Here is a 13,464-nt window from a genome sequence, read left to right on the forward strand (position 1 = left end):
TAAAAAAAAAAAAAAAAAAAGAGAGTACTATCCACGCACAAGTACTGGCAACATTATTCTTTTAAGTTAACATACATGCCTATGTGAGACTACGGAGTACTAAGATAAACAAGCGACAGGAAAGAAGTTCTCTGCATAATACCAGTACTCAACACAAAGATGAAAATAAAGCAGCAAAAGGGCTGGCTAAATAGCTCAGCAGACTAGCGTGCCTGCTTAGATAAGCGTAGGGATGTGTTCAATGCCCAGCATGTCGTGCTGGCCCCACCCCTCGGGTGCACTGAGATGGTACTGAGATAGGGCATGGTGGGGCCCATGGTGGCCTGTAAACCCAGTGCTTGGGAGGCTAAAACCAGGAGGATCACCACAAGTCTGATCTGTGTAGTGAGACCCTGTACTCCCTGTCCTAAAATACATTAAAAAAATAATAATAAAACAGCAAAAATCTTCTAATAAAAACTCTTTAATTTTCATCATATGGGGCAGGAGACAAATCACAGATTGTACATGAGGAAAAAAAATAAACAAAAATGGAAAGAGGACACAAAAAAAAGAAAATATATTACTTTGACATTAAAGCTCTTAATGGAATTCTGAAGCTGGAACAATCTGAGGAATCCAAACAAGGCACTACCAAGAAACTAAGATGTCAAAATTAACATACCATTATGTTAATTAACATTGTTAATTAAAATTAACATAACATAACAAATAAGTACATACAAAAAAATGAAAAGAAAGATATCAAGACATGACCAGGGGCTGGTGAGATGGCTCAGTGGTCTAAAGCACCTACTTAGAACAAGCTAAGCTAAGCAAAAGCACAGCCACCGTGGTTCAAATCCCCAGCACCACATGCCAGCCAGCCCCGCCCCCTGGTGGGCTGAGCTGGCCACACACACACACAAAATAAATAAATTTAAAAAAAAAAAAAAAGACATGACCAGGCCCGAAGTTCTCAGATGTGGTCAGGAACCATTAGATAAACCAGACTCCTTTCAGGAAGGATGTGAGGTCAGATAACTCTCATAGCAGCTGGTATGTCACCGCTTTTGTCATTATGTTGGCACAGTTCTTGGGGTATACAAGCAGTAGTGGCATTTTACTGCAAATCCAGACAATGTAAGTCAAGACCAAACTCACTGCCACACCTCTGCAACTACAAAAGAAGCCAGATCACTTAAACACTTCCTTGTTAAATTATGAAAGTCATTTTAATTAACCAAAGTGAGCTGGGCATGGTAGCACATGCCTGTAACCCCAGCACTTGAAGGGCTGAGGCAGGAGAAATGTTGTGAGTTCCACATTTGGCTACAGAATGATTTCAAGGCCACTTGAATTACATGGCGAAACTCTGTCTCCAAAAATTAACAACACTGAAATATCAAAATCTATGTTTTTAATATTTAGGTTTTTTTTTTTTTTTTTTTGGGTGGAACCAGGGATTGAACTCAGGACCCTGTGCTTGCCAGGCAAGCGCTTATTCTACTGAGCCATCTCCCCGGTCCTAATGTTTAGTTTTGTGAAATGGGTAGTACACAAAAGTGCAATTGTGATATGCTGTCAAAGCAGGGGGTCATCTATAAGTACAGAAACATTTCAACTTCCATCTCAACTCACATTTCCTAAACTGATCAGCATAGGTACATATATTCAAAGTGCTAATCCAAGAATCTTTTTTTTTTTTTTCTAGTTCAAGAATCTTAAAACACATCTATATAGATAAAGGCTCTGCTTACCTCCAGAAGGAGAAGAGTCTCCTGTTCTGTCCACTCTCTTCCAGCACTAGCACCTTTACTCTAAGGAAACAAAGTGAGAAATTATTTGTCCCTCAAGGATGAATACTGATGGAACATAGCAGGGTTATTACTTAAGCTCAGGGGCCTGTTTTATGCAAACCATAGAGCGACCACACAAGTCCCCAATAAATAAAACACCTAAGAATGTCACTGGGCATTTAAAGATTTCTTACTGTCAACCAACTACTTCAGGTTTTATTTGGCTTTGCTATTTCTATTATTCATAAATACTCATAAATACCTTTTAAAACTACTAAGGAACAGTATTTTATTTATTTATTTTCTGGCAGAACTGGGGATTGAACTCAGGTCCTTGCACTTGCCAGGGAAGTGCTTATTCCACTGAGCCATCTCCCTGGCCCCAGGAACAGTATTTTAATTCATACCATAAATCAGGTGTAATATTATAAATATAATACAAATATTTAGTATATTTTGAAAACAGAACTTCCCCCCCAGGGTAACACAAGATGTTCTACATATATAAGATTCTGACAGGTTCTTAATTCCAATTCCAACAAGTCCATATTTCATGTAAAATATTTTTAAAAGTGTATTTGCACAGTATATGCTCATTCTTCTGTGGAGTTTGTACATGTACATAATACAATTTCAGGGGGCCTGGCCCTAGCTCAGGCCTTTAAGTGGCTGCTTCCACAAAGCTATCAGCCTCAGGTTGCTGGAGTTCGAACCTCACACCTCTCCCGCTGGCCAAAAGTGCCCTGAAGGCATTCGCGGAACCAAAAAAAAAAAATCCTTATTCCATAATACAATTTCATCATTTTTTTCATCCTCTCTTCCTGCTTCCCCCCCCCCCTTTTTTTTTCTTTTTGACACAGAGTCTGGTTATGCAGTTCAGGCTAGCCTTAAAACCACTAGTTGGAAAAAAAATTTTAAAAAATAAAAAAATAAAAAACCCACTAGTTGGCCGAGGCTACTGTACACCGCTATCAGGTAAGGGAGGGTGTTGTGGCACACACCTGCAAACCTAGCCCTTGGGAGACTGAGGCAGGAGAATCACTATGAGTTCAAGGCCAGCTTCTCTTAACAAGCAAGCAAACATACATCAAAATCAAGCTACATAGCAAGACCCTGGCTCAAGAAAAACCCCCAAACCAAAAAACAAAATGTTATCAGTTTTAACAGGCAAGCTTACTTCTTCCCACCACCAGGAATGACCTCTTATTTCTTGTGGAAAATTATTCATTTTGGAAGTAAAACAAATGCCTGGCACAGTAGTGCTAGCCTGTAATCCCAGCAGTCGGGAGGCTAGGGCAGGATGATCACCATGAGTTTGAGGCTAGTTTGGGCTATACATTGAATTTAAGGCCAGCTGGAACTTCATAGAAAGATCCTGCATTAAAAAAAAAAAAAAAAAAAGACGAAGAAAACATGCACGTATTAGTCCAAGTGCTTTGGAAAAAAAAAATCCTTACCTTTGCTAATGTTTTCTTTGAGTAAATGTCAGTGCGAAGACCAAAATTCTGCAAATCAATTGGCTTTTCCTTGTTCTTTTCTGGAAAATTTAACATTTGTTGGGCAGCAGGAATCTATGTATAAATCAGATAAAATAGAATGACTCCATCAATCTCAAAGCTATGTGAATAAATGTTTTTGAAAAATTATGTAATATTGATACTTAGACTAGTTCTGCTTAAAAAAATTAGTCCTGCTAGATTTCCTAACAATAATAATAATAACACTACTACCACTACTAAATATACTACACTGTACTACCAAGAAAAATTCAGACTACAAAAAACATTTTTCGTGCCTCTTTAAATCGAAGACAACAAATTTTTCTTCACTATGATCTAATACACAATGAAGGAAAATTAATAGCACAGGTTCATGTTATCCCAATTTCATGTTGCTTATAATTTATCTGGCACAATTATATCTTTAACATGTATATGAAGCTGGGAGGAGTGTTGCACCGCTTTAATTCCAGCACTTGGAAGGCTGAGGCAAGATCACAAGTTCAAAGCCTAACTGGAATATACACCGAGATCCTATCACAAACAAACAACATGGGTCTTGATATGTATGTCCAAATCTTTGGTCAAGTCATGAAGATTTTTAAATTCTCATTTCTAGGACATATGATGAATCAAGTGAATGATTTTGTGTTTCTTCTTCATCACTGGTCTTTATGGGAGAAGAATAAAGAGCTTAAGACTGAATGCAAATCTACAATTTGATAGGATATGGTATAGAATCTTAAAACTGATGAAAGAACTAACCTCAAACACTGCATTTTTTTTAACTGCGTATTTTTAAGGATTCATTCATTTACTCACTCATTTATTGTGTGGTGCAGAGGGTGTAGTCCATAGTCTCATGCATATAAGATAAGCTCTCTACCACAGAACTGCACTCCCAGTCTGGACTCAAAACCCCACACACACACACACACACACACACACACACACACACACACACACACGGTGTCAGTTAAAAAAGTAGCACAAACATCCCTACAGTGTAAAAGTGATAACTTCTCCAAAAAAAGGCTTTAAAGTGATTGTTACCATCAGACTGGAAGTCAGCATTATGTACCTGAGGAGATCGAAGATGCAGAGGCACAAGCCCGGAGGGGGTGTCAGCTAATACATTGAAATGAGGAGTTGGAGGGGGTCCCATTGCCATGGGCCGACTTTCTGGATCAACTTGGTAATTAACGAGTCCCCACTGTTCTAGAAAGGCATGAACTCTAAAAAACAAATCTTTGAAAATTAAAATCTGGAGACTCAATTTCTTCTCCACAATCGTTCACATTATTTTAAAAAAAGAAAAACAAGTAAAGCTATTATCTTCAGGTTGCAAACCACCGGAATACCTGACAAATTTGGTTTATTGGATAAGGATAATTTTAATTAACCATTTAGGTTTGAAACCTTTAGGCTTGAACCCCAAAACCTTATAAAATGTCTAGTATCTTAATTGCAAAAATAAGAGAAAAAATGTTCTAGATAGGATAGTCTATCCACTTCCCACTTCTGGTTGTTTTACAATTTGACTATAAAATAAAATGTGCAAACTGTAAAATTTAGAAAACTAGAATAAAATACTAATGGGTATTAAAAATATTGAACCAGCCGGGGACAGGGCTCAGTAGCACCTGCTCAACAAGTACAAGGTCCTGAGTTTGTTTCCTGGTACCAAAAAAATGAAACAAAATAAAATACAATAAAGCAAAACAAAAAACCCTGCACCATAAAACATACTAAGACTTATGTCTCACTAAGCAAGCAAGAACACATCCAGTTTAATGAGTTCAACATTACATAGTAATGCACAAGGAAGCGTGAGTAGTAAACGGTCTGAGGGCAGGAGAGACACTACCTCATCACAGCACACACATCTCCAGTCAAGTTCCTCCGACAGGCAGTGCTGGTCAAATATTCTTGTGGATTCAGACGATATGTGTCAATCATAAAGTTTCGATATGCCAGGTATCTCAAAAGCAAAAGCAAAAGCAAAACTCGTAAGGGACACATGCATCCTTACAGCAACAATAACACAGAATCACAATTCAGAGCTTCAACAACCATACACAAGAAAAGTTCAGAGCCCAGCACAACCAAATACAGTAACATTGTGGCTAAGGTAAGGAGGGAAGCACTTTTGATGAAAGGACAAAGTTTAAACAAGCTCCAAAGGAGACAAGGTGGGCCCCATCTCAAATCCTCGCCCCCTTTCAGGTGTATGTGGGGGCTTAGAGAGACAATAAGATAACAGACTGTTCCTGAGGCTCAGATCTGCATATTTCTTTTTTTTTTGGTGGAACCAGGGATGCATATTTCTTTTTTTTTTTTTGGGGGGGGATGCATATTTCTTTTAGATGGAAATGATGTTTTCTTTTTCTTTCTTTACTTTTCTTTTTTTTTTTTTTACAAACCACAGCAAATTTGTTATTTAATATCCAGTTTCACATCATAGCACCACCCACAGCCCTCACTTCCCCCCACCCCAAAAACCTGGTCCCAAAGGTACAGCTAAAACAGAAAAGAACGAAAGTAAACCCAGATCCCTGCTCCTCTTCTGGAAAAGGGGGCTTGGCCAGGAAGCCTTTCCACAGGTCCCAGCAGGCAGGAGGGTAGACTCCTCTATGCCCAGAGAGCAGGGCTCTGGGCTCCAACAACAGAGAGAACATGCAGGCAGGAGCAGGAGCAGGAGCAGAGGCCTGTCTGTGGGGAGGAAGAGTGGAGGAGGCAAGGGCACTGCCTGAGGAGCCCGGGAGTCTTGTCATCCTCAGGATGCACGCAGGAGCTTGTGGGCAGCAGGGGCCTGCCCTTGGTTGGCTAGCGCTTTGACAGCTTATGGGACAGCCAGTCTAGTCCACCATACAGGCCTGTGCCTTGAGGTGCACAGGTGGCCTGGACGTACCACGTGCGGCTGCGCAAGTGCTGTAGCCCCAGCTTGTCGGTCAGCTCACTCACGGGCATGGCGTTGGGCATGTCTTGCTTGTTTGCAAATACTAGCAGCATGGCATCCCGCAGCTTATCCTCCTGGAACATCTTCTGGAGTTCATCAGCAAATTCCTGAACCCGCTCACCGTCATTACTATCCACCACAAAGATGAGGCCCTGTGTTCTGGAAGTAGTGCTGTCAAAGAGGCTGAATCTTGTTTTGACTTCCCACATCCCATACTGTGAAACAGATGTTCTTATATTCCACTGTTTCCACAAGGAAGCCTATGGTGGGGCTGGTGGTGACAATCTTCCCCAACTTCAGTTTGTAGAGGATCGTAGTCTTGCCAGCAGCATCCAAGCCAACCATGAGGATCTGCATCCGCTTCTTCCCGAAGATCCGCAAAAACAGTGCAGACAATGTGAGGCCCATGGCGGGGCCCAAGGGAGGGGGCACAGATGCTGGTGTGGGCTGGAATGCCTGGCCGCTGGGGGATGGGGTGCAGCAGAGAAGCGGAAATGATGTTTTCTGACAGAAGGTTTTTTTTTTGGTCCATTCTGACCATCTGGGGCGAGGGTTTTTTTTTTTTAATTTTATTTATGTGTGTGTGTGTGTGTGTGTGTGTGTGTGTGTGTGTGTGTGGCCAGCTCAGCCCACCAGGGGGCAGGGCTGGCTGGCATGTGGTGCTGGGGGATTGAACCTTGGTCCCTGTGCTTTGCTAAGCTTGTTCTAAGTAGGTGCTTTAGACCACTGAGCCATCTCACCAGCCCCTGTTTGTTTTTGAGACAGGGTCTCACTATTTAGTTTAGGCTAGTCTTGAACTCACTATGTAGCCCAGTCTGGCCTCAAACTGGTAACAATCCTTCCTCAGCCTCTCAAAGGCTGGGATTATGTGATACCTCTATATCCAGCTAGCTTTTTATCTTTAAAAATCCTAATTTTTAAAGATATGCCTTACCCTCTTGGTTACAATTTTGTGTTGAATAATTGTAAGTTAGCTAATGTACAAAGTAACTTTATTAATATATAATAATAAAGTAACATGATGCTAACGGAAAGTGACAAGAACCTGGTCACAGAGGTGAATGGGCAAATGTGGACTCGCTGCAGCATCCACAGCTTACCAAGAGGACTCACTATTTACCTTCCCTTTCCTGAGAGCCAAGCACTGTTTTAAGTACTGTGCACACAGTAATTCAATTTATCCTCCAAATCTGTGCATAAAGCAGGGACTATAACCCTGGCGACAGATGAGAAAAGTGAAGCAGAGCCAAACACAGGCAGGTTCTGTAATCTGTGCTTTCAGCCTCCCTCCCTTGATAGTCTCCTTGGGGCCACATGCACACTGGGCTCTGTCTACAGAAATCTTTCTGTGACAATTCTTTGCAAGAGACCTAGTAAGGCAACAAACTGAATCTAAGAGCTCAAAGTCAGACAGAAGACAAGAACTTTTTAAAAAAAGGAAAAAAAAATTGAGAGCCTGTCAGAACACACTCCCACAACTAAGCTAAGCATTCCTGTCACAAAACACTAAAACCCTATGACTGGAGACCTAGCATGAGTGCTTGGAACAGGAGTAAAAACACCTGGTCGCCCAAGGTAAGTTCCAAAGAGCAGAAAGCACACTCTGCTCAGAAAGGCTCCTGAGAAAGCCAGGTGGATACACAAGGACTGGAAGGTGAATTAACAAAGTGAAAAGGAATGCAATGTAAATAGACACCTTGGAAGAAAAGACTACAAAACCTTAAATATTTACAAATGTGACAACAGATTAACTGGAAGAACACACCACATTTTTTTTTTATTTTTTCACACTACATTTAAGTAGGTAAAAAAAAATATTAATGTTTCTTATGCCAAACCTATGATTCTGGTTTTAGGTAGCTCTTAAAATGAACACCAATGATTTCTGACAGTAGAAACTAGAATTTGAAACAATCATGGATAAAACAACAGCAGTAAATATTTATTAAATTATCTGTATGTTATGAGCTGGCCAGATAGCTCAGCAGATTAAACTGCCTGGTTTGGCAGACAGAGGGGCCGCTGAGGGTTTGGTCCCTGGCCTGCTGTGCTGGCCCCACCCCCAGGGCGCACTGAACCGGCAACTGAGACTAGGCATAGTGGCACATGCCTGTAATCTCAGCACTTTGGAGGCTGAAAAACAGGAAGAATCATTACAAGTCCAATCTGTGTAGTGAGATCCTGTATTCAATACATAAAAAAGAAATTATCTGTTATGTATTTTATGTGGAAAATTACAAGTTAGTCCTTCCTTAACAATTTAAGCATAAGACATCTATTTGTCCAGTCGAATGGAGGAACTAGATGCCCACTTGGTACCACAATGAAAACACATTAAATGGTATTTACAGTTTGACACGTGATGATATACACTTCCTGAAGTGTAGGCCAATGAATGAAGGTGGAACTATCTAGTAGCAAAAATCCTCCTTCCACTAATTTTGTCTATTTCTAATGCAAAAGTACAACCATCCTTATGTAATTAAGCTTTGTTCAGCTGCAGCTGTGTCCTCACAGCTAGCATGCTTTTACTGGTAATCATGCATCAAAGAGATAAAAGCCAAGAGCATTTTTTCCTGAATTACTGTGCACAAGTACATATATGCATTTATATGAATACACATGAGCAGTTAATGGGAGAAATACCCTGTTACTTGTCTTTTTTAACTTTATGATTTTGGACAGGGTCTACAGGGTCTCACTACATAGATCAGACTCAGTGATTCTCCTGTTTTTAGCCTCCAAAGAACGAGGATTACAGGCACATGGCAGCATGCCCATGTGTCAATCACTGCCTCAGTGATGGGGCAGGGTCAGCATGGCACACCAGCGATCAAACACTGGCCATTGCACTCTGCCTAAGCAGTTGCTTTAGTTTGCTGAGCTATCTGGCCAGCTTAATTTTGTCTTTAACTGTAAGCATATGGATACAAATATACCTCAATGTTTAGGAAGAAAAAAAAATCGTAATGTCCTTTGAGGTCAAGAACGCTATGTAAGCTGCATGTGGCGGTGCACAGCTGTAATTCTAGCACTCAGGACACTGAGGTAGGAGGATTGTGGCAAGTAGGACAATAGCTGGGGGTACAGAGAGAGGTGAAAGCCTGAACTACATAGCAAGACCCTGTCTCAAAAATGAATTAATTAATTAAGAAAGAGCAGGACCAGGGAAATGGCTCAGTGGAATAAGCAGGGGCCTGAGTTCAATCCCCGGTTCCGGGAAAAAAAAAAAAGAGCTGGGGAAATAGCTCAGTGGCCTAAGTGCATGCCTGGCAAGCCCAAGGTCCTGCATTTGATCCCTGGTACCACAAAATTAAATAAAAAATAAAAAGTTGTGCAAAAGGATAATGAACAATGTTCTCAATGGACTGAAATATTTGTAAACTTTCAAAACCCAGTATTACAGTTTGTGTCTAGCTATCCCGCAGTCATTGGGGTGGATTCTCTAGACTTTGTGATTAACTCATGCTCCAGTGCTGGGATTATGGTGTGAATGCTACACCCAGTCTGGGGCAGACAGCCTGAATGCAACAGAGAAAGAGAGATACGATCTCTGTAGCCATCGCTGCTACTCCTCCCTTCTGCTCTTGCCATTTTGGTGTTTTCCGCCACCATGAACCACTGCCCTCTGCCATGTGCCACTCTGCCTTGCAGCCAGTCAAGTATGAACTGAAACCTCCAATAACTGTGAGCTAAATAAACCTTTCCTTCTTTAATTTGTGTGTTGAATATTTTGTCCTAGCAATGAGAGAAAAGTAACTGAGACACCGAGCAACAGAAAACTCAGAAGTGTGCTTTCAAATATCTGCCAGGAGCACACACAAAAAGCTATTTAAAGCATGAGACTTACATTTCTGGAGTCTTGGATTTATTTTTTCCATTGAAAAACTCAGGAAGTGCACGCCGTTCAATCACATGAATACTGGAAGAAAGAAAAAAGATCGAGAGTCTTCTTTGAAAACAATAAAATCTGAACCTTTGCCACGTTGGCTTTTATTGGTACTCGAAATCAAATTTAGGAACTTGTAGTTGCCAGACAGGCACTGTGCTGCCGAGCTGTATTGCCAGCCTCATCTTGGCTTTTTGAGACAGGGGTCCTACAGGTAGCCCAGGATGGCCTGAAACACACAGTGATTCTCTTGTGTTGGTCTCCCAAGTTCTGAGATTGCAGAAGTGTACCGTTACACCAGGTTTTGGGTTTTTTTTTCCCCCTTTTAATAGTACTGAGAACTGAGCCCAAACAGTAGGCCACCACAGCACCATTGAGCTACATGCCTGTTCCTTTCATTTTCAGACAGTTTTTCAAAGTTACCCAGACTGGCCTCAAATTCTCAAATCTGTGATCCTCCAGCCTCAGTCTCCCAAGTAGCTGGGACTGCAGGTATGTGTTCCAGTTAACATCCATTTTTATTCTGAAGCAGGGTCTTTCAGGCAAGCGCTTATTCCACTGAGCCATCTCCCCGGCCCCTGATTTTTTTTTTTTTTTTTTTTTTTTTTTGGTGGAACCCAGGGATTGAACTCAGGCCCTTGCACCTTATTTCTGAAGAAGGGTCTTTCAAAGTGGTCCAGGCTGGCTTTGGTCCTCCTGCCTCAAGCCTCCTGTAGCTGGAATTACAGCCAGGATCCCTCATACCTACTAAAATCTTACAATTTGGGTTACATCTGTTCAATTGTCAAAGCAAAACTAATAAGTGCAACTCTGCATGACTTGTCAAAATTAGTAAGTCTAGACAAGTTCCTCTTCTGCATTAAGAGAATAAAATTAAAAATATTTTCCTTTTTTACCCCCAATACTTATGAGAATAGTTTCTCTATTCCCATAGCCATACTTCAAACCTTTATCAGTACAATGAAACCTACATATTTTATTATTTTGTCATAAAATGTCATGATTAGAATAAAAGTCACAAAGCAGAGGAATTCGTTAGGAATCAATTAGTGGGCCAGGGAGATAGCTCAGCAACATAAGCGCCTGCCTGGCAAGTGCAAGACCCAGAGTGAGCACTGTAACAAAGTGCTGAAAGGACCCACCACAAGATGTGGTTTAGACTCAAACTCTTAACTTCAACTTGCCTTTGTCTGGACTTCAGAAACAATGTTAAATAGTCATCAACTGCACAGGATTGATTTTAATATCATGTGAAACTGGTAACTTCATAAAACGTTAGAAGTCAAAAGCATCTGTAGAGACCATGTAAAATGACAAGACCTAAAGATAATCAAATGTGGGCTGGTGAGATAGCTCAATGGTTTAAAGCATCTACTTAGAACAAGCTTAGCAAAGCACAGGGACCACGGTTCAATCCCCCAGCACCACATGCCAGCCAGCCCCGCCCCCTGGTGGGCTGAGCTAGCCACACACACACACACACACACACACACACACACACACACAAATTTAAAAAAAAAAACCAAACCTGGGTGTCATTTCTTTAAAAAAATAAATAAATAAATAAAGATAATCAAATGTGTTCCCTATGACATGTTTTGTTTTTTTCGGTACTAGGGATTGAACTTGCACCTTGTGCTTCCTGGCAGGCACTTAAGCCACTGAACTATCTCCCCAGCCCAATATGGGATTTTTTTTTTTTTTAATTATGGTTGCCTTTTATTTTTAAAGACAAAGCCTTGCTTGTGGTATAATCCAGGTTGACCTCAAGTTTGCTGCAATCCTACTTCAACTTCCTAAGAGCTACAATTACAGGCATGTGCCCACAGATCCAACTATACAGTGATTTAGTAACTAACAGAAGCTTCCTGGTACAAATTTAGTTTCTGAAAATACATGTAGGATATGCAACATGTTGAGTACTAATTTAAAAAAAGAGCAATTTTGGGATTGGGTATCTGAATTTTGGAGGAGGGGGTCTGACCTTTTTTTTCGGGGGGAGGTATCTGGGATCCCTCAGGACCTTGGGCTTGTCAAGCAGGCACTTACGCCACTGGGCTATATCCTGGCCCCCGAGGGTCTGATTTTTAAAAATTCTTTGTATGTCTAGGTCTATGGGACAGTTGGCTAGTTTTTTTTTTTCCCAGTTTGTGGTTTTTCTTTTCACTGTAGACACAATACAAAACTGGGCATCTGAAATGACTACATACTCAAGTGATGGGATGCCAAGTGGTATATCCCAGAAGCAATCCCCTATAGTCTCCAAGGGCTGGCTGCGCAGGTAGCTTCTATCTATTCTCTCTTCTATAACTTAACATTCAAACCCAGATGTGTAGTGCCAAACTGTACATATTCTGAAACATGAGAACACTAGAAAGATACTTTCTATGACAAACTAATGCTATGTACAAGTACATGAAATTACTTTAAGCGTATAATTAGTTGTTAAGGACTAATAACATACTGTAGTTCTAAGGCAACTCCAATTGTTTTCATTATTATAGGCTTAGAGGAGTCTACCAAAAACCTTTTCTTTACTCACCAACAGTAAAACACATAGGAATTTAAATTACTGAGCATATTTTCAAAAGCTTTGACATGCTCACAGCTAATTCCTCAGGTGCTGAGAATGAGGCACATTCAGGGAGTACCAATAATGGAAGAAATAAATAGGATATGGAAGATCAGGCACGTTAAGTACTTCTAATTATCAACTTAACTCTGAAACTCAAACCACTAAGGCGAGATAGCAACAATCTCATCCATAAAACAGTTCTATGCAAATAGCTAATATCTCTGCTGTCAATCTCATAACACATGCTATGACATGCAAAGGTGATCTACACAAGGAAGGGGAGATAGCTTAGAGGCACAAGCACCTGCCTGACAAGCGCAAGGTCCTCAGTTCGATCGCCACTACCAGCCACAATAAAAAAAAGGTGATCACACGAATCAAACTGTTTTTATGAAATCCTACAGATTGTTCCCCTTTTTCCTTTTTCTAGTATTAAGTTAGAAAAACTAGTTTTTCACACAAGTCATCTTAAGCTATTCTGCTAGTGTGTTCTTAAAGTCTGTCAAACTTAATGTAATAAAGTACCACTACTGAGATAAAGATCCACTTAAAGGAAAAAATTTTTAAAAAGGAAATTACTGTTAGGCATATGTCATACATTAATTAGTATTTCTTTAATTAAACTAGAGTAAATTATAAGAAGATTTCGTAACTTAAACAACAAATATAATCTGAGAAAAAAAAAAAAAGTGGCCAAGGAGAGCAATGTAAGTGACTGCCTGGTAAACACAAGGTCACAAGTTCTATCCACAGTACTGCAAAAA

At 40.5% G+C, this 13,464-nt stretch overlaps 1 protein-coding gene and 1 pseudogene across 1 annotated transcript in view; both read right to left on the bottom strand.

The window, feature by feature from the left end:
* Smarcc1 (SWI/SNF related, matrix associated, actin dependent regulator of chromatin subfamily c member 1) overlaps nucleotides 1-13,464 on the bottom strand; it is a 175,053-nt gene that overhangs the window by 71,605 nt on the left and 89,984 nt on the right. The window contains exons 15-19 of the mRNA XM_023700647.1: nucleotides 10,087-10,158; nucleotides 5,145-5,258; nucleotides 4,359-4,512; nucleotides 3,236-3,349; nucleotides 1,740-1,799 (exon numbers count right to left, since the gene is read on the bottom strand). Coding sequence (XP_023556415.1) covers nucleotides 1,740-1,799; nucleotides 3,236-3,349; nucleotides 4,359-4,512; nucleotides 5,145-5,258; nucleotides 10,087-10,158 — 514 coding nt within the window. The remainder of the gene's footprint in view (nucleotides 1-1,739; nucleotides 1,800-3,235; nucleotides 3,350-4,358; nucleotides 4,513-5,144; nucleotides 5,259-10,086; nucleotides 10,159-13,464) is intronic.
* On the bottom strand, nucleotides 5,791-6,755 carry LOC105743455 (annotated as a pseudogene).

Source organism: Octodon degus, unplaced genomic scaffold (assembly GCF_000260255.1).
Source record: "Octodon degus isolate 3935 unplaced genomic scaffold, OctDeg1.0 scaffold00126, whole genome shotgun sequence".
Taxonomy (NCBI): domain Eukaryota; kingdom Metazoa; phylum Chordata; class Mammalia; order Rodentia; family Octodontidae; genus Octodon; species Octodon degus.